Here is a 23,071-nt window from a genome sequence, read left to right as displayed (position 1 = left end):
AGCTTTGAACTTAAGAGGACTGCTCAGATGAGTAAATTTTATAGCATTAGGCCCTACATTTGCTGAAGCTTGGCAATTTACATTTTCAGGTCATATTAAATGCTCTTTTCTCCTTTGGACAATTCAGTACCAGGAGCCCAGTACTCATTAGCTACCCTTCAACAAGGCAGAACATGGGAATGAAAAGAAGGTGGGGAAGGGGAGAGAGAAAACACATTGAGGCCAGCATTGTATCATGCAATTAAAGGTCCCAATCCTGCATCCCATACTCATTTAAATAGTCCCACTGATTTCAACAGTTACCACACATACTGAATGCTTCCAATAGCTGAACTAAGAGGGGCTTTCAGAACATGTTCACTTTAAAAAGAAGAAGTACTGTCAGTTTTAGAGCACACAGTGTTCTTTTCTGTCACAGATGGCTGATTCCCATTCTGCGTGATGCCAAGAGTGACGTGAATTCACAGCTACCACAGAACCACATGCAAGCATGAAACTAGCCTACAAGAGACCACATATTGTGCAAAATAGCTCCTCCAAGGCCTGATCCTGGGAGGTACAACCCAATAAAGCCAACGGGAGTTACACTCAATGGGAGGTGCTCATCACCTCTCAGGGTCAGATTAACAGGGCCATTCAACACAAAGGTTCTGGAATTCTGTGCTTTACCAATGCGTGCCACCTTGGAGCGTTTTGGAAGGCGGTGCTAATGAACTCCCCTCCCAGGCCTCCCAGGAAATCCCCCCTCCTCCAACAGGAAAATGAAAATTATGGGTAGAATCTCAAAAATGCTCAGTGTTGGCCTCTCTCTGTCCCACTGAAATCAACAGTAAAACTCCCAATGACTTCAACTGGAGCACAGTTAGAACAGCACCGAACAACTTTTTAAAATCCCACCCCATAATCAGATTTTGATCCTAGATAGTTTTTTTAAAAAAAAAAAAAAGTCTTAGAATCAAAAGCGTTAATTTTAATTGCATGAATTAAATAGAGGGACTATACTGGTTGATACTGGGCAGTTGTTTGTAAATGAAACACTTCGGCCACTGTCCAATAGAGATAATTTATGTGTTACTGTTGATAACAAGACTTGCCATGCTGAATTCGCTTTTCTTCAGGCAATTTTGATATATTTACAAACTTAGTGCACTTTAAAAAAAAAAAAAAAAGGATATTGGTAACAGGAAGTTATTTAATTTCTGAGCCCTCTTGTCTATGTGATAATTAAAAAAAACCACCCAACATCGTAGTGTTCTTGTGCAGTTATGCCCCAGAGACATCACAGTCTTTCCTGTGCACGTACAATGCATATAACATCTAAGAATTGTCCCAAAGGGACTCTAAACAAAGCAGAACAGTTTGTGTCAACGTAACAAGTAAATACTGTAGACTAAGATTTTCAGATGCTCATAGCTTGTTCATTAGTGTGCAAATATGCCATAGACTTCACAATTTCAGTAGTTAGTAGCGTTTGCAATCTTAGAATCGTCAACAAAGACCAAGCCAAAGGAGGAAGCAAAAACATCACTGAGGTGTCTGCTTCCTTGCTTGGGTATGTGCTCATCATGACAACAAGGAGTCTGTGCCTGGTCATAAGATTGCTGAAGTCAATGGGAAGACTTCCAATGCCTCAATGGGCCTCAGATTTATTCAGGAAGCTATAATATTGCTAGAAAATGTCAAGAATAAACCCTACTATGTGATTTAAATTAATAATATTAACAAAGATGGGACAGGCAAACTAAACATTAAGTGTATGTGTATAACTCAGTATTTCTTTCAAAAGGAAACTTGCATTTTGTCATCTGGTAGAATAATAGATGGATTTTTCAGTGAAAAAACTGGATTTAGGTTCCAGCAGACCAGTTCCACTCATTACATTTGTTGAGTTCATAGAATATTTGCCCTTCTCAAAAATGGAATTTTTTTAGGTCAGAGATAAAACCTTATTACAAGAGCTGATGACAAAGCAAATTATTATAAATCCAACGTGAAGGAACGAATCCACATTACTTATTTACTGCTGCAGTTGGTATATTCACATTGAAATATTCCTTCAACCGATATCTTGCATGCCAACATTTTTTCCTCTTTCTCCCTCCAAACAGACCCTTCCCTGGATTAAACCAAACCAGCTTTTTCATAAAAAAAATTAAATATTTTCTCAGAGTTATGAAAAATGACACATTGCTGTAAAGCAAACCGAATTCTATGCTCCAACTGAGGGAAAAAAACAAACCCTCAGCAGTTCACCACACAAGTTCAAGTGTTCGTACAAGCTTCCTAGATCTATACATAAGCTGAATAACCAACTACATCATAGTGCCTCTCTCATGACCACTTAATTCAATGCTATGCTCCAGCTGTTGCTTCTAAATCCTTATCATCCCACCCCCACCCATACACCTACATTCATTTTTTAAGATGTTTTCTAAGGTTATTGATATTAGCTAGTTTTCGTATGATGCCAGAAGCAATTGAGGTCACGCACGTTTTTTCCAGTGCAGTTAATGATACGTGATAGACTGGAGAGCTAATATACTGAAAAGAAAATGATCTTTTAGTTTTCTATTTCAGCAGACAGAGTAACCACCAAAACTAGAATTTTGTCTCTTAGGCCCTGAAACTAAAGGCTACAGTTAAACCGATACAGTGAGAGCTAACAAAACCAGAACAAGTATTCTGATTTCAAGATCGTCAAAGCTGAAACAAGCGAGAGTTAAGTAAAATTTCTAAAATTCACTGTTATTTGTGAAACAATACCATGCTTGCACCATTTCGCCATACATCGTAAAATAAAGCCAAATCATTACACTATCTCTCTCAAGTTTCCAAAAATGAGAAACAAAATTTAAATATATTTTATATAGCCAGGGTTTACACTGAGAGCTAATAAAAACCTATCAACTGAACAGCAAATATGTTATAACTTCTAATTATTTTAGGTGTCATTACCTATTAAGTTCTGAACACTGCACACTTGTTTAATGTTTGGAATCTTCAATGAAACCATAACAGAGTGAGTGTGAGAGAGAGTGTGTGTGTGTGTGTGTGTGTTTATTAGCTCTTTTTTTTTTTTAAATATAAAGTCTTACATTTTTGGATTATATTCAATATTTTATATAACACAAGAAAAAAAGTACAGGAAAAAGAATGAGTATCTTTTATGACCTAGTTTAATTTTTTCCTATTCTACTTATCTGTGGCTAATTTGAAATGAAAAAAATAAAGTGGATGTTACTTTCCTAGCTTAATTTTATCAACCGAACTTAAACAATTTGAACTTTCCTATGCAGAACAAGACTTTGCAGCAGCAAAATGATGCAACCACATCTAGTGCACTTGAGATAGTAGGTTTGTATGTGAGAATGGGAAATCCAAACAGCACATTGCAGATTTCATCTTGACAAAAGCAATACCAAGAATCTCCAGCAAGAATAAGCTAATAGAAGCATGACAAAACAGATACGTCTTGTTATTTCTTCAGGTTACAAACATAGGATAGTTTGTTATAATCAAAGACACATTCTGAATTCACCAAGAATGATGCCTGATTAACTTAAAACTATAAATAAATAGTATTGTATGGTGTATTCAGAAGTATAAAAAAATCTAATAAAGTATTGGGGTATTTTTGCTTTAATGTTTTTGAGTAATCTAGCAACACTATGTGGGGGGAGGGAGAAGAGAGTTATAGAACTTAAAAAACAGACTCATAATGCAAAGTAACACTTAAGATAGAGTTTGACTTCAATGCTCTATCCCCTTTGAGAGTTCTCAGTTTTGTAACTTTAACATCTCCATTTCTAGTCAATCAGTGGTGGGGGGAAGAGGGTGGGGGGGAAGAGAAATACGAACCCTGAGTTGTCCAAAACCACCACCACAATTTCTATTCTAAAATCATTATTTTTTAAAAGATAAATGTTACATTTTTGGCATTAAACTTCTCGGTATTTAAATTTATGTAAAGATACCATCAACGACTTCCAAGAAATTCTTTTTTTTTAAAAAAACAACCAAAACCCCTCAGCTTAAATTTGTGAACCCAGATGCAAATAGGAAACCTCTAGCACCTGGCAAGTTCTTTCAGGTTAGTCAAAAGCCATGTGTTAATCTGACTTGTCACATCAACAGATGAGGATGGGAGTACTTATTTTTGTTTAGGGGCATTTCAGCAAAAAAGCTAAAGTGGGAAACAGCCAGCAGATAAGGTTTCCTCAAGGCAAACCAGCAAGAGGTTACCAAGAGTTTTGTCCAGTACAGCTACAGAACCATCTAACTGAAAACCAGTCAACCGTTGTTTGTCCTTTCAGTTACTTTCTGGAGCAGTTACAAATGCTGTTGATTTTATTAATGACTCATAGAAAACACATTTATATTTCAGCAATAACCATTAATCGACCACATTGTAGAGTTATTTCATGTTTGCTTTTGAGGGCATCATAAATAAATGAAATAGACTTATGGGGAATCTGAACTATTGAAGCTGGGAAGGTCCTGTAATATTTATTTATTTTTAATAATACAGTAGCCTTTTTATATTCACAGCACTTGATTACATAAGGATCTTACAGCAATCTTATGAAGTATTTTCAGATTTTTTAAAAAAATCATTAAGATCAGAAACAGCTACATCTATTTTTAGAAATGAAAATTAACACACTTTCCACATCTTTTCCTAGATGGAAGTAGAAGGGCTCATTGTGTTCCAGTGAATGTGGTATGGGTCAATAGTGACCCATACCAATCAATGGGTCAATACTGACCCGTACTTTCAACAACCTAACCCCTAGTAGAGGTGCCTCAATAGTGGAAAGATTCTAGAACCACCCTTCCACCAGATGTTAGTGCTACCCAACAAAGGCTGGAGTTCTCCTGGAAGGTGGAATAACTAGGGAAACCAAAGAATGAACCGAGTCAGTATATCGCCACAGCAGTCTCCACCAAAGATGACTAATGTTGAGTGTCTAACTTGAGACACTACAAGGAACCAACATCAAGGGGTAAGTGCTCAGCACTTCCTGGAATTCAGGCCTCTTTCAGGTGTCTCATTGTGGACATACAAAATCACTAGTCACTTTTGAGAAATTAGGTCAGAGTTCCCAACTCCTCATGAACTCAGCCAAAGTCAGAAGAACTGTATTTTGAATAAAGGAGTCTTCTCGCACCACTACAGCTGAAAGAAAAATGGTAGCTATTTTGCTCAGCACAATCTTTTGAAACCTCTCGTGGGGAAATTCTTCTAATCATGAATAAGCAGTGAAATGTATATGAAAATTATATTTATTTAAAATGGGCACTTCTGAGCTTCCTCTTGATTGTGACCAGACTGTTGAAGAATAACAATTTGTGACACTAGTTGAGGTAGGAGCCTATTGGAAGAGACTCAAACAGAACAGTTTAAATCTGACTTTAATTATTTAACAACTGGAAGAACTAATTTTCACTCTGGTAGCATGTTAATGACTTGGAAATTGCATTTTGTTGTATGCTATCTGGCCAGCAGAACGCACTCATTAAGAGTCCCCTAAGACTGGCCTACATACAAAAAGATTGCAGAGCCAGTGTACAGAATGTGCTACACAATCACTACTAAAGGATCCATTTCTTCTCCTCATCGGTTCCTCAAGAAGCAATTTTTATTTACAAATAGCTTCTTGCATCTCAAGAGCTGCTCCATGATATACAGTACAGAAGCTGTATTTTTTTAAAAGGTCTGGAGGTTTACACATAATGAGCAGCATCAGTCCAGATTTAGCCTGAACTCAAAAAATGCATGGATTGATAGGGGAACATTAGGAAACCAATTTAGCCATCATGTGTCAGAGCAATGATGCACTTCTAGTCCAAACCAAAGACTTATGGGCTGGTTTCTGAGTGTGGATATTCCCTTGAGATTACAGAGCTAAAGAGAGAATACTAAGGTTAGTTATCTTCTGCACCTGTAGTTCTACCAATTAGGGAGATGGAAATTGCTTCTTTCATCTTAACCCAGGGTTTTTCCCCAGAATTTTGGAAATCTCTTAAAGTGCATCAAAGGGGGGGGGGGGAAGAGTCCATTTCAAAACTAAAGTTAAAGGTAGTGGAGGAAGCTTTCAGGACATGGAACATGGTATTAGAAAACTGAAACATGGTGTGGCTATCACCATTTAATATTTCAGTGGAAACCCTATGCTGAGCATGCCCCAAATAACATTCTTAGGCACCAAGAGCTGATATCTTAGGCAGCAGCAGGAATATCAGCCAAAGACTGTGTTGAAGCAGCTGATCTGCTCTATGCCAAGAAACTAGCTAGTTCCTCCGCTCTATGCCAAGAAACTAGCTAGTTCCTCCGCTCATCTGGAACTTTTTTGAACCCAGAAGCTGCAAAATGTACAGCCCACTTTAAGTTTGATATCTGAAATGTTTGGCCATACACAGAAATTTAAGAAATTTCCACAAACAGCAAATCTAAGTGTAGGCCCATAAGGATATATTATGATTACCAGGTCTCTAATAAGTATCAAACTGACATCTCTCTTCCAGGATAATAGCTGATAGTAGAGAGATTGCATGGCTTTTGCTAGCAGATCAGCCACTTTTGTTAAGTTTCCTCAGAACTCCTAGATCTTCCATCCAGTCCAAGGAACTTGTTATTTATCAGCTTGTTCCAGCACATCCTCTTTTGACTTCTCCATCCCTAAGAGTGCCTGAAAAGAACAGGTATGTCCGCAACATCGTCTGTGGTGAAAAACTGACGCAGAGAAGCTAAATGATTTCTTTGCAACGTCCTCATTCTTTTACTTCCCCTCATTCTCTCACACTTACTGATTTGAATATAAAAACCAAGATACTCTAAGTATATATTTGCCTCTATACTCAACCATTCACTTGTTCCTCTTAAACTCACCTTATATTTTACCTGCCATGATTTGGGTTCCTTTCTATTAGCTTTAATTGGGCTGAATTTCCATTTTTTAAGAATCCCTTCAAAAAGTATGTGGGCTTTACTCTAAATCAGCTCTTAACTGCAGGCCTCAAAGAATTTGGCACACACTTTGTTGGAGAACTATTATTTTAATCCTGGAGTCCAAATTAACATGCTGTCAACCTCTTGCCACTAGATGAACTAGCATCATTTATGCTAGCAGAACTGAAAATAAGCCATGCATTGACTACTTCTGCAAACTCAAGGAGCTTGAAGGATTGTTTTCATGGCTCTCAGAAATATTCCTTCTTGCCTCCCCCCCATCAGTTTCTGAGTGACTGTATGGAAGATCAAATTTGGGATCTAAATTCTTTACAAGGGTCCCTTGAAACTTCAGTCTTAAAGCTACAGTTCATTCAAGATATGTGACGACCGGAGCACAAGAAAAGCTAATAAAATTGACCAAAATAGATAACTGCATTAAATTGTCTCGAGGTTTTTTGTTTTTTCCCTTTCTACAGAGCATACAAGCCATAGCTTATTTTACATAGCTATTAGTATGGGGGAGGGGAGGTATACACAGCACTATTCTGGAAATATTGTGCACAAGATCTATCTTGGCATAGTGAATGGGATCTGAATTTTTTTTTAAAAGAACAAATAACTCTGCTTCCTGCAGGTGCTCTGGTTAACTATAAAGAATGAAAAAAACCACACTACAAAAATTTACATTATAGAAGAGCTAGTGGAGGCAGATTATGATATTTCATTGGCATGCACCATAGAATGTTTCCTAAGCAGCAATCACAACTATTTTATGCTCTAAACAACTATGTATAATACTTTCAAATCCCTATATTTGCCCTAGAAAGAAACTGATCATCAAACCACAGAAGCTCCAATGACAGGACTACCTTACTGATGGACCACTTATACAGACTTGTATCCCCACATAGGCTAGATATCTCTTATAGACCAAAGACTGCACCGGTGTGTGGATGGGCTATAGACATGTATTACAACTGCCTACAATGTAAAGGGAGCGGTCTGATCTTAAAAAACCCAAAAGCTTGTCTAGTTTGGTGGGATTTAAATATAACTCAACTACTTTAGCCTCACCTGGATGGTTTCAGATTAACAATTGCAACTATATATCCCTTTCTCTTCTAATACCCATGAAAAAAAAAATCAATTCTTTTAGAAACAGAAAGCAAGAAAAAAAATCACACACGTGCACACAGCACAAAACCTACACAAGGGCCAGCTTCAAATGTGACTCACTGTAAACGGAATGGTGAAGATCCAAGCGTTCTGTGACAGAAAACAGCAGTACAGGCTACTTTAATGGGAACATTAAAATGCCTCTAAGGTCATGCTACTCTTCATTTTTTCCAGAAGCATGAGTCTCAAAATGAAAATGTCTTAATTACGTCATAGAATCATCAAATCATAGAAGATTAGGGTTGGAAGAGACGTCAGGAGATCTAGTCCAACCCCCTGCTCAAAGCAGAACCAACCCCAACTAAATCATCCCAGCCAGGGCTTTGTCAAGCTAGGCCTTAAAAACCTCTAAGGATGAAGAGTCCACCACCTCCCTAGGTATTCCATTCCAGCGCTTCACCACCCTCCTAGTGGAATAGTTTTTCCTAATATCCAACCTAAACCTCCCCCACTGCAACTTGAGACCACTGCTCCTTGTTCTGTCATCTGCCACCGAGAACAGCCAAGCTCCATCCTCTTTGGAACCCCCCTTCAGGTAGTTGAAGGCTGTCATCAAATCCCCCATACAAATCTGCTATACAACAGTGTTCCATCACAGCAAGTTCTGTACTGAGGCCAGTCTGCAAATGACAGAATATTGTAAATTAATGTCAGGAGACCAGATAACCCCATGAGACGGGGGAATAGGAATCATACACTTACTGTTTCAAGTCTGGTCTAGCTTAACAGCAATAATAATGTACTAGTAACTGACAAACATTTGTTGGATTCTATAAGAAGAGTTCATAGTGTTAATCCAGTTCTTGATGGACATATGGCTACTTCTCTTGCACACATCTTCTAGAGAAAATCCAGCCTTGACTTTACAATTGCCAGTAATGGAAAATCCACCACAAACCTTGATAAGTTGTTCCAATGGTCAATTACCCTGTCTGTGAAAAATATGCATCTTCTTTCTAGGTTTGAATTTGTATAGCTTCAACTTCCACACATTGGATCTTGTTATATACCTTTGTTGGATACACTGACGAGCCCTCTATCAAATTTCTGTTCCCCAGGCAAGTCCTTATAGACCGTGATCAAATCACTCTTTAAACCTTCTTTTTGTTAAGCTAAGCTAATGCTTGAAGACAGGCTAATAGTAACTTACTTAAGCCCTGCTCCAAAGCAGAGTTGGGTGACATTTGCTAAAATAGAAAGCACTCAAATGCACTCTCTCAGTATTTATGTTGTGCTCCTCACTGCCGGCTCTGAGCACCTCAATGAATGCAACACAAGAATAAAATAAAAACAAAAACTTCCACCATGAAACAATATGGGGAAAGCTCGTATTCCTGCTGCCAGTGTTGTACCTGCCTTGAGACAGATTCAAAGCCCACAGAAGTCAATGAAGAGACTTCAGTGGGCTGTGTGTCGGGTCCTTTGTGATAAGTTATCTCCCGTCAGCCCACAGCAACAGAAATGAAACCTGTAAAAATCAGCTTTAAGGATCATGTGTTGGCATTGCTGAGAGCCCTTGTAGATTCTTGTCTTCAGAGGTTTCAGAGTGCATGTGGACAACAACTCTAATGGCTTGGATATTCCTGGAAGCCACGGACTTTTTGGGTGTTCCACTGCAAAAAGCAGGGCTGGTTACATGCTTGTTCTCACCTCTGGGTTTTGTCTGAAGATCAGATATTTTGATCACACCCCTGGGTCAGGTCTGCCCATCAACCTGTGCATGTTGATGCTTGGTCTATTCCAAACCTGTGTCACCACCAGAGCCTATTGCTTGTTGCATCAGAGGCGCTGATGCTAAGGCATAGCTGACATTCCCTTCATGCCATGGAATCCATCAGATCACTGACCGATATTATCTTTTAGAGGAGGCTCCCAGCTCACCGATTCCTTGTTATTTCTCATGCCCAGAGAGCACTGGAGTTTATATCTGGAATTTGAAGCATCCAAGCAGCAAATTGGTGAGGTGATGGCCTGGAATCTGAGCATCTTCTACGCTAGGATTTTGTGTGACATACAGATCTATGAACAATCATCTGTGGCCATGCAAGTTCAGCCTCTGCTCTGGAAGAATGCTTGGATTATACTGAGGAACTAACATGTCAGAGATACCTACTCCTTGCCCAGGCAAAAACAGAAATGATGCTGGTAGATAGAGAATGGTGGCCCATGTGTCCCTGTTTATTGGGGGCACTCATTTGAAGTAGTTCATGATCATATTTTGTAGTCCCTAGTGTGTTGGGCCCACCACAATCACTTCATCCGTTTTTTCCTGACAAACTTTTAGGCATGTCTTTTTAAATTACAAATGGCTGTATGCATTGCTAGGATATCTGTATGAAGACTGTGTTCAGCATTTAGATTGCTTCAATATTGGGGCTTCATAAACAAATTAATTACAGGCTCTTTTTTTAAAAAGATAACGCTAGTTTACATTAAAATAGTGTTACATAGAGAGCAAAAGAACTAAGCACACAACAGTGACAGATTGCTCAATTCATGTTCTGTTAATTTTTTTCCAATTTAAGTCATGTCAAGCTTCACCACATACCTATAATATGCCATACCCTTCCCTACAAAAAGTAAAAACAATCCTTTAAAAAGCTGTTTTCAGCCTTTATTGTACCACAAGTAGAATACAAGACTTTATTTACTTTAAAAACATTTTGTCTGCAGATATTCCATTCTGAAAGCAAGCAATAGCTTCCTGAGCCTAATCTTTGTTAATTAGCTAACTATAAATAGCAAACTCAGAGGATTTATAGAGTTGAACTTTACCAGAAAGGGCTTCTGAAAGCAAAACCAACTGAAAAGTTATTGGTTTCTCAATTACTTCTCCTGAAAAAACTTAAAGCATTTTTATATGAACCCCAACCAGGCAATCATTTTCTTCTGATGTGGCAAGCTGTGGGGGGGGCAACAGACATTTCATACTTCCTAATAGTGCAGAAAACAAGGAACAGAACAGGAAAAAGTAAGTTATGAAGGTATTTGGTTCAAATACACAATCATTCTCAGGTCAAAAATAATTTTTAAAATGTCCTCATCGGCATCAACAGATTTTTAAAATTAGATTTTAGAATATACACCAAATATACTATTCATTGTTTATGATGGCTGTTTGCTTTTTATTCTTGACTCAACGTGGACAATGAAATTAGACTGATCAATTCCATTTTCTGGTTCTCACGTACTAGCAAGATGCTACCGTGTTGCATATTCAAATTGAACAGAAGAATTATTATTACATCAAAACAAAAAACTATTATTGAAATTACAAAAAAAAAAAAAGTAACACCTGGTGGTAGTAGGTTTTGCAAGAATTTTTGAGAGCTAACCTATGTGACAGTGACCCTTTAAGCATGATTCACTAGAATGAACACAATTTTTCTGGTCAATAAAAAGAACTTAACACATTATGTGAAAATGAATGTGACTTCATAGTACTGATCATCAGCTAACTGAATACAGCCATCACTTTAATGTACTATAGTTATAATATTTCTTAAACTTAGGATAGGAAATTAAAAAACAAACAAAAGAAACCCCACACACTTTGGCAAATGTTCAATTCAACTACCATCTTGATTTTTAGGGGTGACTATGGTATCTATGTAAACAGGAAAGTTTACTAAGGGTCTGATTTTAGTGTCATTCCCTGTATTAATCTCAAAATGATTTCAGTGGAATTTCCACTGACAGAGCAGCTACAGAACTGGGTACTTAACGCTGTGCCATTGAAGTCAATAGGAGCTTTGCCGTTGACTTCAGTGGGCAAGAGAAAAAGCCAAAGCTACTAATCTTTTAAAAGCAAATGGAATTTATAGAAAGCCTAAACCCTAAACATTATTTTTCAATGCTCCAAGAGCAAGACAACCTGCAAAGTACCAACACATTGTTTTCCACATATCTTAATTACAACCTGACAAATAATCATACCTAAATAGAACTAATGAAGTGCTGTAACAAGATTTTCTAAACCTTCGTTCATCAGTAAGTACTTAGTTGCAAGTGAATACCGGATTAAAACCACGAATTAGAATGTAATTAAGAATAATTTTGCTGAAAAACAAAAGGAACTTGCAATCTTCCTTCTACTTAAAGAACTGTGGACAAATTGTAACACTGGTTTTCCACATGAGAGGAGGTTGTAGACTGAATACTGTGACTGCACCTGGATTCTGCATCGAGTAGTTCCCCTACCTTGACTAGAAAATCATGACAAGACAGATGCAAGCTTCTGTTTATTTTAGAGGACAACACCCCAGAGGAAACACATGCAGCACAGACATAAAAGTGTGATTACATCTTCCTTAGTGAGTGCATCTGTATATCACTCCAGTTAACAGCAGTCTTGAAATTCAATGTGTTTTTAGACCATACAGTAGGCACACCTTAATAAGTCAAACACACACTCAACGAAAAGTGAGCAGGTTTAGTTTTGCTGATCCACAGTACTGAGCCCAAAGACAATCTTCAAATTCCAGTTCACCTTTAACTGCCTTTCCCCTAGGGATGCCAGCCCTCCAGGATTGTCCTGGAGTCTCCAGGACTTAAAGATTAATTTTTAATTAAAAGATTATGTGATGAAGCCTCCAGGAATACATCCAACCAAAATTGGCAACCCTACTTTCCCCAGGTAGGAATTTTTTTTTTTTTTTTTTTTTTTTAAATACACCCAACCTATTCACTGGCTTGCCAGGTCAAATGGAAATTTTACAGGAGTGGCTAAATCCATTGCTTTTTTTTTTTTTTTTAACTGGAGGGGAAATGGCACTAGAAGCAGAAGCCCTCTGATTGGTGGAGGCATTAGGAAACAAACAAAAAAAAGCCATATAGGCTCAGAAGGAGAGCAGTAGCGGCAGCAGCACCAGCAGTCATCTTCTATATTGTGAATGCGTTCACAATAAGTAAAATAAAATGGGGGAAGGAATGGATTAATTTGCAGAGGGGGCAAATATCTGCCCACGTAAATTGAATGAGTGGTTTTTTGGGGTGTAGCAGCACAGGTGTATTCCCTCCAGGCTACTAGGCTATGGCATTTTTTTTTGTCAAGCCTGGATAATTACATTTTAGATAGAAAAGGATTTGAAGCCTCTTGCACAAACAATTTGCCGTGCAGTGTTAGCAAGGGGCATGTTATGGTAAAGGGATATTTTTAAATGGGTTTTAACATCCTAGAAATCAACACAGAATATTTAGTAATCTCTGCTACTGGGCGAAGAACATGCACTCTCACCAATAGAAGTTGGTCCAATAAAAGATACTACCTCCCCCACCTTGTCTCTCTCATAAAACAGAATGTCAATCGATAAAACACCGTAACTGAATCCTCCTTTGACAGCTGGGATTGCCTGTTGTAACAATACCAGTGATGAAAACTGTGACTGACTCACAAAACTGTGACTGCCAAATGTTTCCAAGAGAAAATACGGAAAATTGTGTCAAACAACTGTAATAAGGATCAAATTAAATGAAGGTTGACAGGCCATTATTTCATGTTCAGTTTAACGAGAGGCATGATGGATTCCCCCTTACCTCAAGCATAGGCCTAGCACCGTCATGGATTGACAGAATGTGTGTAACATTATTCTTGCTCAGTTGCTCCGCATCTCGAGCATCTGTAGTGGGGGTAAAAAAGATTATTTTTTTAAGTTTCTCTTAAAAAGCTTTGTTCCTAGTTCGCTCACACATGTTGAAAATCATGATCATCTGTGAAGTTCTTCTAAAAACACCACAATCAAAAAGACAAGAACTCCAAACCAAACGATATACTATATAAAGAACAAGGTTAAGAAAACATCCCTAAATTATTAAGTCAACAGTTTCACATATTTTGCATCTGAAAATTGAGTGTGTCTGTGTCACGCACACACACCACGTGCGCAGATAACAGACATATGATAAATTTTAGAGCCATGTGATAAATGCAAGTTATCATACACCTTTGACAGTCTCACCTATTCTCTGCCCACTAATACTAATCCATCTGCACTTGGATTTATGCTTACATTTCAAACCCTGTAGCACTAAGCAGCTTCAAAACTGCCATCGTTGTTTAAGATCAATTTACCACACAAGTGTTCCTACTACCTTCCAAATAGAGAGTCCCATCCTTCATGTCCCCTTCCACCACCCCAACACACAAGTTACACTGGCCAAAGCAGGCAATATTCAGTCATTAAAGGTTTATGGCCTGATATCTCACAATTCTGCAGAGCTAGAAACATGAGATTTCTTACACTGCACAGGAGAAATTCCCAGCTTCCCAAGAAAAAACACCCCAATTGCTTCTAACCCTGGAAGACCCTAAATAATCACATTTTAAGTCGAGAAAAATAATGTTAGAGTTTTTTTTAGAGGGGGCTTACATTTATCATTTTCTCTTCCATCCAAGATTTGTACAGTTGTATCCCTTTGTTGGTAAAATCAAAAGTCCAAGAAACAGTGTATGTGTATATATACACACACAAAAATTGAGGAATATGCAATACATACACTATATACATAGTGTATGTGAAAATGTGGTATTACGATTTTATAGATATTTGTTTGAGATGACCTGCAAAACTCACTAGGAAAGTTGGTGGGGAAAAGTTTAGGATTTTTGTTTTGTTTTTAATCTCCCCCGCCCAAATATTCAACATTTCATCAAAACTCACAAGATTTCTATTAGCTCTATAGGAAGCAGAGCAACACGGGGAAAGGGAAATTTATAACAATTTAATCAACTTTTGAATTTTGAAATTTCTCATTACTTCAACCAGCTCCACTCATGGCTAAAGTAGCCACCCCAACAAAGCCTTTACATCATAGTACCCCATCATGTATTCACTATGCATTATGCACAAAACACACACAGGGTTACCCTCACAAACAAAAGTATAATAGAGTCCTTGCCTGAGATGTTTAAAACAAGATTAAAAGTTTAATAGTCATCAGTGAGGAGTGAATCTGTGGAAAAAAGCAAAGGCCCCTGCCACTTCAGCTTCTGGAGTACCGTCAGCGTATAGCAATACTGGGTTCTTATTCTCTGTAGACTAGCTACTAGAGAGGGACATAGTAACTGTAACATACCATACCTGCTCTACTCCTTTTAAGTTCGGCCAGTGCTTATAAAAAGATTTGATAAGTTTCAACATGGGAGAGGTACCAAACCACATCTTTAACTAAGTTACATCAAAAATAAGAAAACATTGTACTAAATAAAATCAGATTTATTTAGTACATTTTAATACATTTTATTAAGTAACTTTGAGGAAGAAATTTTCCCAAGGTGACTTTTAATCTTGAGCCCTTCATTATAGGTACATGAGTATTCAGAATTACCATTAGGTGCTCAGAACTGGAATGCAGGTTAAGGCCTGAAAATTTGATGCTAGACATTTTAAAGAAGTTTAGTTGGATTATGTCTACATGAACGGAGTTAAAAACAGCAGCTCTGGAGACTGAAATCTTCTGTAGCCACAGTGCAACTTCCCTACACTGGCCCATCAACAAGACCAGGAGGGAAGACCCATGGGGGTCAAAGTTCAGTTTGTCTCTAATCTTTATCTCTTGACTGAGAAAGGCTGCCATACGTGTCAATTGTAACAGTGTTCTTTGTTATGTGGACACCTGTCTTAAAACCAGCCTATACAATTAGTTTGTGTTAGCCTGGTTAAATAGATTTGAAACCTTTGTGGTCTGTGCTTTTTTAAATCGGCTCTTCCTTGGTACAAAAATAACAATAATATCACCTGTATGTTCTTTATGTACGTGCAAAAGATCAATCAGCATCTCTTAATTCGAGTCATTACTCTCTACTATGAGGTTTCAATACCCTTTTTAAATCAGAAAGCAGAAGGTGGCATTTAATCATATTGTCCAACAGACAAAATGCTGAGGATCTGAACACAATAGAAGAGAGTTAACAAGTCCATACCCGATTATGAAAAATACTCTATCTTAAAGGTCTTAGCAGCTCTTAAAATCAGAGAAAAATCAAAACTGTCTAGTTTCACCTACTCTGAAGGTCCAATATGTGTGACGAGAGCATAGGTGTTTATTCATTTGGATTCCTGTGTCACCATTTCAGACAGAATTCAGCACCAAATAATTCAAATTCTTTAAGGTCTCTTCATAACAAGAATGAGCACTTCCAAGGATAACTATGAGACTTGCTGACACTGTAACCTGCTAGAGCTTCAGAGGAACAGAGTTGTTAATAATATTAAGTGCATCCTTGATTATTGAGGTCTCAGAAATCACCTGTAAAGTGATGGGTTTGGAAAACTACAGAAGCCAGCCCAGTTGGGCTTTTAAGTCTGTACTGTGCACCCTCCAATATAGTTGCATACTTCAGGGCCAGCTAGCTGGAACCTAAATTTTAGTTTTAGGGAGGTAGCATTTCCCAGTGGATACGACACTGGATGGGACACAAGGGATGTGGTTTGGCCACTGACCTAAATGTAGCCTTGAGCAAGTCACTTCATCTCTATGTGCCTTCGTTTCCCCCTCGCAGCCTTTAGCTCTCTTGTCAATTTAATAAGCTTTTCAAGACAGGATCATCTCTTATTATGCGTTTGTACAGTGCCTAGCATAGTTGGGCTCTGATCACAATTAGTGCTAGTGTAAGACAAATAAATTATAATTTAAGAGAATGCTAATGGCTCAGGAGAAACTGTGCTCCAGGTTCCCAAAGCCCTGTCAAGGCAAGCAGCTTTGCAGCTCAGCCAGCTTTACAATACAAATGATTCCCTTTAAAAGTTGACTGGCTAGCAGTGTCATTAAGAACACGCAGTACTACCCTTGCAACATTTTAGTCCTTCAGTTAACTGGAGTTCAATAAAATCAAGGCTGTGTAGTAAGACAGTGGTTTTGGGATATTCATAGAAGAGGACAGGAGAACTACACATTGATCCTGAAACTGTGTACCGAGATCAATGAGGTGGGTGAGGTAATATCTTTTCCCTTACCCACCTTGTCTCTCAAATACCCTGGGACCAACACAGCTAGAACAACACTACAAACAATGCCAAGATAAACTGCAGTTCACAGTATACATAATTCAAACAGAAAATATACAGAGGAGGAAAAAAATACAGTCCCTGGCTGGTATGTTATCCAAGTCTCTAGACCCATGGAATATATAAATTTAAAGAAGGGAAATTCCCTTGCTTCTCCCCAATGCAAATCACTGATATAACAGACAAGATTGAGAAGCTGTCCTCAGTAGCTATACAGATTAGATACCCTGTTCCTCACAATATTTCTGCATAACAGAGATGTTCAATTTCATATCTAAAATGGTTATGTTAAGGGACCAAAAAGCAAGAACATTCAGTGCTAGAACTATAATTCTGATTCATTATTTAGCATATCCCTATAGTACTGCACCATACAAAGCAGGCTGATGTTTCAAGGTCACAGTGTTAGATACACTCTCTAGAAAGCAGAGCTAAAAGAAATCTGTTTAGGTCCTGCACAAGATTCTTTCCTACAGCAGGCTGTCTAATGCTTCATCCAATATAATTTAAAACCTCTCAACCCATGGGGGCATCAAACAGTTTCCTTGGGAGAGTCCTTCCTCACATATCTTGATATATTTCCCCCTTTCTCCTCTTCCCCCCACATTCAGCCTAGGTTTCTTTTGCTTCATTTTCTTCCACGCTCCTAGCTCTAGCTCCTCATACTAGTATGGACAGGGTCACAGCCACATAGCCAAGGAGGAAGATTAATTTTGTAGTTAAGGCACTGGAACAGGATTGGTAGAATCTGGATTGAGTCTCCACTGTACCACACACTTCCTGTGCCTTATTTCCCCATGTGTAAAATGGAGATAGTACTTCCCCTACCCCACAGGTTCCTCTGAGAATATGTTAATTAATGATTGGGAGGATCTTCAGTACTGACATAATGGGGCCAAGTAAGTACACAGGCAGACCCAACTCATCATTAATAATCCCTTCAAGAGATGTGTGGTGAAAACAATTATTTCCCTTTCATTCGAATGACATAAGAAGAATTTCTCTAAGATTTTGTCACCTCCCCTTTCTTCAAAATTCCTAGAGTTTTCCCCATCCCTTCTTATCCAGTAAAAACCAAAACCATTCTGGTGGAGAAAGCCAATTACACTGATGCAGGTCCATGTCTGTGGCATCAGACTGTGAGGCATCCCGCAGCTAAAATAATCAGATCAATGAGATTAGCTCAAACTAGATTTGTATTTCTTGGGGTTTGGGGGCGGGAGGGGGGGAGAAGTGGTGGGTTATCATCTTTCTCTCACCATACAATGTCCTCTAGTTCAGGGGTGCTCAAACTGGGGGCTGGGAGGTTATTACATGGGTGGTCATGAGCAGTCAGCTTCCACCTCAAGCCCCGCTTTGCCTCCAGCATTTATAATGGTGTTATTTATATATAAACTTATAAACTATATATAAAGTTTTTAATTTATAAGGGAGGGGGGTCACACTCAGAGACTTGCTATGTGAAAGGGGTCACCGGTATAAAAGTTTGAGAACCACTGCTCTAGTTTGTATGCAGTCTCTCCCTCCTCCAAACCACACAACCCTGCAGCCTTGCCTTCACTAGGGAATAAAAGTTGTGCTCTTATGTGTTAAACTAACACATAACTAATGAGGTAAAACCCTAGTGAAGACAAGCCAGCTATAGTTTTATCACATGTTAGCAGCTTGAGGCAAACTCTCAGCTTCCTGCTAACATTTACCTCAACCTGTGAATACATTTGAAAACTACCTTGCCTTCACTAGGCTTTTAACACATGGTAAGAACACATCTTTTCTCCTAGTGGATACACCCTGACGATATTTTTGAGAAGAACTAGCTGGAGGCCTAGGCCAAAACTTTAAAATTTTGGTACCTTAGTTAGGCACACCTACATAATAGGTTTCCCAGGTGTTCCGTTTTCAACTGGAACATCTGGTCGAAAAGGAAAACTGGCAGTGTCCGGTCAACACAGCTGACCGGCCACTAAAAGTCCTGTTATCTGCAGGTTTCAGAGTAACAGCCGTGTTAGTCTGTATTCGCAAAAAGAAAAGGAGTACTTGTGGCACCTTAGAGACTAACCAATTTATTTGAGCATAAGTTATCTGCAGTAACCAGCCTCCACCACTGGGGGTGGGAAGAGCAGCAGCTGCTGCTGGAGCAGCCTTGCTTAGCAGCTGCTACTCTCCCTACCACTCCACAGCCTGACTCCCAGACCAAACTCCAAAGTATATACTGGTGCCGTCGGGGGGTGGGGCGGGGAGACCTGTCTGCCCCTCCCCCCACCCCGCTGTGCCCTGATTTCCCCACCCCCTCGGTCTGGGGACTGACTTCTGTGTCAGCTCCTCCCAGCCCAGCTCTACAGGCAGCAGGGGAGGAGGCCAGGGGATGGGGGGTGAGCGAGCGAGCAATGGGGGGAGGGAGGGTGGACAGGTGGGACAGGGGGCAGAGCCTCGGGGGAAGGGGCAGGGCAGGGGTGTTTGGTTTTCAGGTATTAGAAAGTTGGCATCCCTACTACATAAACTGCCTAGTTTTCAGAGATACTGAGCACCCACAGCTCCCACTGAGGATTGTTTCCCACCTCCCCTCGCTCCCCACCTTAGTTCCATCCATAATATGCAGTTTGTCTGTGACATCACTGAGTGCCTAGGCAAAACTTCCACCCTTCCTGTTCCCGAAACTTTAATTCCTGTAAATAAACTTGTTCAAAATTTTAAGTAGTTGCATTGTAAGTGGGGGGGGGGGAGGGGGGATCCTGCAGGACTCGTGGCCATAATAGCAGGTAAAATGTACTTTGCTGCAGGCGGGGGGGGGGGGGGGTGGGTGGGGGGGGATGAGGGGGGAAAACCAGACTGCAGTAATTTGTGGGAAAACACTAAATCTCCGTTTGTCAAATAGAATTTCGGCAATTTTTTAAATAAAGGTTTTAATATGTAAATTTAAGCAAGGGATAGAAAGAGTTGATGTCTATTACAGCAGGAGTTAATGTATTTTTTTACATGGTTTAAGCAAGATTTATTTTATTCTTTTAGTGGTAAAAATTGTGTCTGAATTCCATTTTTATTTAAAAAAAAAGTCTGTTAATGTATTTTATAAAGTAGCATGGAGGAATCGGTCTCTCTCGTGGGCTTTGTGGGATCTAAGGTTTTTGTGGGTCAGACCAGGATAAAAATGCAAGAAACAACATGGGAGCAGATGGGAGTGGGAATTGCAGGGCAGGACAGGAGCGGGATTAAAACAATAGTCCCACAGAGGGCTCTACCCTGTACCTTCTTCCCCTCCTAGGGCAATCCACATTTGAAGCTTTCGCTGTACTAGCCTGTAAATCTAGATTATCTGTGAATTCCAGGAGGGCAAACCTGAAAGATACTAACCCCCTCTTCTTGCTTGAAGGCTGAACCCCAAATGGGCCCCCACAAAGGGAACTTTTCCTGAAAGAATCTCGAACAAGCTTATTCAGAGGAATTCAATGGCACTGTGAACACAGCAGAATCATTTGCTGTGCACTGCGTCTTATGTTGAGGAACAGGAAGAGTGGAAACTTCAGCTAAGCTGTCCACTTCATCCATAGTGCCACTGGACTCTTTGGGGGAAATTAAGCCTCACATTGTGGCTTTCCCCTCAGAATCAAAAATCCCCCAAATATTCCATTGGAAAAACTCAAATCTTCCAGACACGTTTGCAAGCAGAAAGGACATGTATTACTTTGTATTCAAGCTTGAAGAACTGCATGGCCTTTAACTCTTATTACAGTTTATTGAGCCTTGGTTTTTGGAATCAATTGTACTTGAAAGACCCAGCTGGCACTCATGTAGATGAAAAATATTTCCCTACTGCTGCATGGGAAAAGAGGCAAAACCCTTATACTGTCCCACCAGGGTATTAGAAAAAAACAGGAAATTTCTTCAGATGGGAATACAGAAAAAGCTGTCAGCTGCTGCACAGCAGACACCAGCTTTCTAGTGGGAATAAAGGCATACGGGGGCTTTCAGACCTACAGCTGTTGACTGACAGCTTTGCACTTCATCAAGGGAGATTACACTAACTTGTGAGTGGACTGCAGGACTTTGATTTCCATTTGACAGACCAGAATTCTTTCAAATCGGGGGGGGGGGGGGCAAGGATTTATTTTGAAGAGGGCTTCTTCCAACCTTCAACCCCTCCATCCCCACATCTCTTATCAAGCTACCAGTCCGAAGATAATCAATCTGTAAGATTAATTGTCTCCTGGGTTTTAAAGGTGAACTCTTCCTCAATATTTTGTAAGAAAGGCAGCGGTTCTGCTTGAACTGCTCAGTTCTCTGGATGCACATTCTCCTAAACTTTGTACCTTAGGAATGTAATTCAGTTTTAAGTTTTAGCTGAGGTCCCAATTCAAGAAAGCTCTTAAGTTCCTAAATCCATCTCTCTTCAGAAAAATATTGTGAGCACATGCTTAAAGTCCTATGGACTTCAATGGTTTTCTGAATCAGTACTCTACAAAGCTTTCCACTCCCAAGGATCCCAAGACGCTATCAAGGCACTCTCACTCTGCCTGAAGCAGTCTTTTCGAAAGATTAGAGCAGTAGCCTGCAAGTCAGGAGTCCGGAGTTCTATCCTCATCCATACCACTGACTTACTCTGCAACCATTTCATAAACCATGCTTCAGTTTATCCATAAGTTAAACGTGTCTGAATCTATTTACCTTACATAGACAATTTGAGGCTTAACTTCAGAACAGCAATTCAGGAGCCCTGAAAGACAGGTTCTACATAGCTACAAAAGTAGGACTGCTAGTCTGGTAAAAAAATTCCATGGTCAGAACATCCAGTCCCTTCCAAACAATGGAACTTCCAGAAGCACAGCACCCTCTAACATCATGCTGGGGTATTACAACAATTTTGATGAGAATGCAGGGAACCACCTGCTTGAATCACTCATACCACTTCCCATAGCATCTCAGTTTCCTTAGAGGTTTCCCATGCAATTACTAACCTAGAACAGCACTAGTCAGCTTGTGAAGATCTGTGATTTTTAACCACCTAAGGGGACGTCTGTATCACCACACATTTTTAATACTCAAAAAAAAAATCACTTGCAAAACCCAAGCTTTCTTTGCATGAGACACCATAGAAGGACCCGATTGTCAGAAAGCACTGAGCACCAACTCTCTGACTATGGGTGTCTCAAGTCCAACACCCAAATCACTACTCACTATTCAAAGTCTTGTCCTGTCTTTCGTACATTGCATGTGATATAAATCAGAACATTTGCAAAAGAACTCAGTAATCAAATTCCTCTAGGCAAGCTTATATTTGCCTTGTTTCAGCAGCACTGTATTACTTCGCAATGTTAGCACTCTGTCACTGTTGCTATTAGCATTATTAGACTGTTAAGAAATTTTTTTAGAAATTCAAAGATTAACTTTATTAAAGTGTTGTATCTGTGCACAAAGTAGATGAGGTAATATCTTTTATTGGACCAACTTCTGTTAGTGAAAGAGAGAAACTTTTGAACATACATAGAGCTTTTCTATAGGTCTGGCAAAGGTACAGTGTCTGAAGAACTCTGTGTGGCTTGAAAACTTGTCTCTTTCACCAACAAAAGTTGGTCCAATAAAAGGTATTCCTTTCCCACCTTGTCTCTCTAATTAACAAAGTGCTTTAACAGCATCTGATGCTTTAATGCATCCGATGAAGTGAGCTGTAACTCAAGATAGCTTATGCTCAAATAAATTGGTTAGTCTCTAAGGTGCCACAAGTACTCCTTTTCTTTTTGCGAATACAGACTAACACGGCTGCTACTCTGAAACTTAACAGCTATTGTCACTCTTCTGCTCCAGAGATGTAACTAACTCAGAGATCAATTTACCTACTGACATGACCTCACAATGGTGGAGAGTATTGATTAAATACTATGTGAGCAAAGGCCATTTAAAAAAAAAAACCCCACCTTTATTTTTATTAAACAAACAAACAGCG

The 23,071-nt window shown here is 39.3% G+C and overlaps 1 protein-coding gene across 3 annotated transcripts in view; it reads right to left on the bottom strand.

Moving 5' to 3' along the window:
• The window catches only part of DUSP22 (dual specificity phosphatase 22), a 57,335-nt gene that overhangs the window by 24,085 nt on the left and 10,179 nt on the right, over positions 1-23,071 (bottom strand). For all 3 annotated transcript variants that reach the window (XM_077810712.1, XM_077810713.1, XM_077810714.1), the window contains exon 3: positions 13,664-13,746. In XM_077810712.1, the coding sequence (XP_077666838.1) occupies positions 13,664-13,746 (83 nt within the window). The remainder of the gene's footprint in view (positions 1-13,663; positions 13,747-23,071) is intronic.

The sequence above is a fragment of the Eretmochelys imbricata genome, chromosome 2 (assembly GCF_965152235.1).
Source record: "Eretmochelys imbricata isolate rEreImb1 chromosome 2, rEreImb1.hap1, whole genome shotgun sequence".
Lineage (NCBI taxonomy): Eukaryota > Metazoa > Chordata > Testudines > Cheloniidae > Eretmochelys > Eretmochelys imbricata.
The sequence above is the reverse complement of the archived record's forward strand: the minus strand, read 5'-3'. Positions and strand labels throughout refer to the sequence as shown.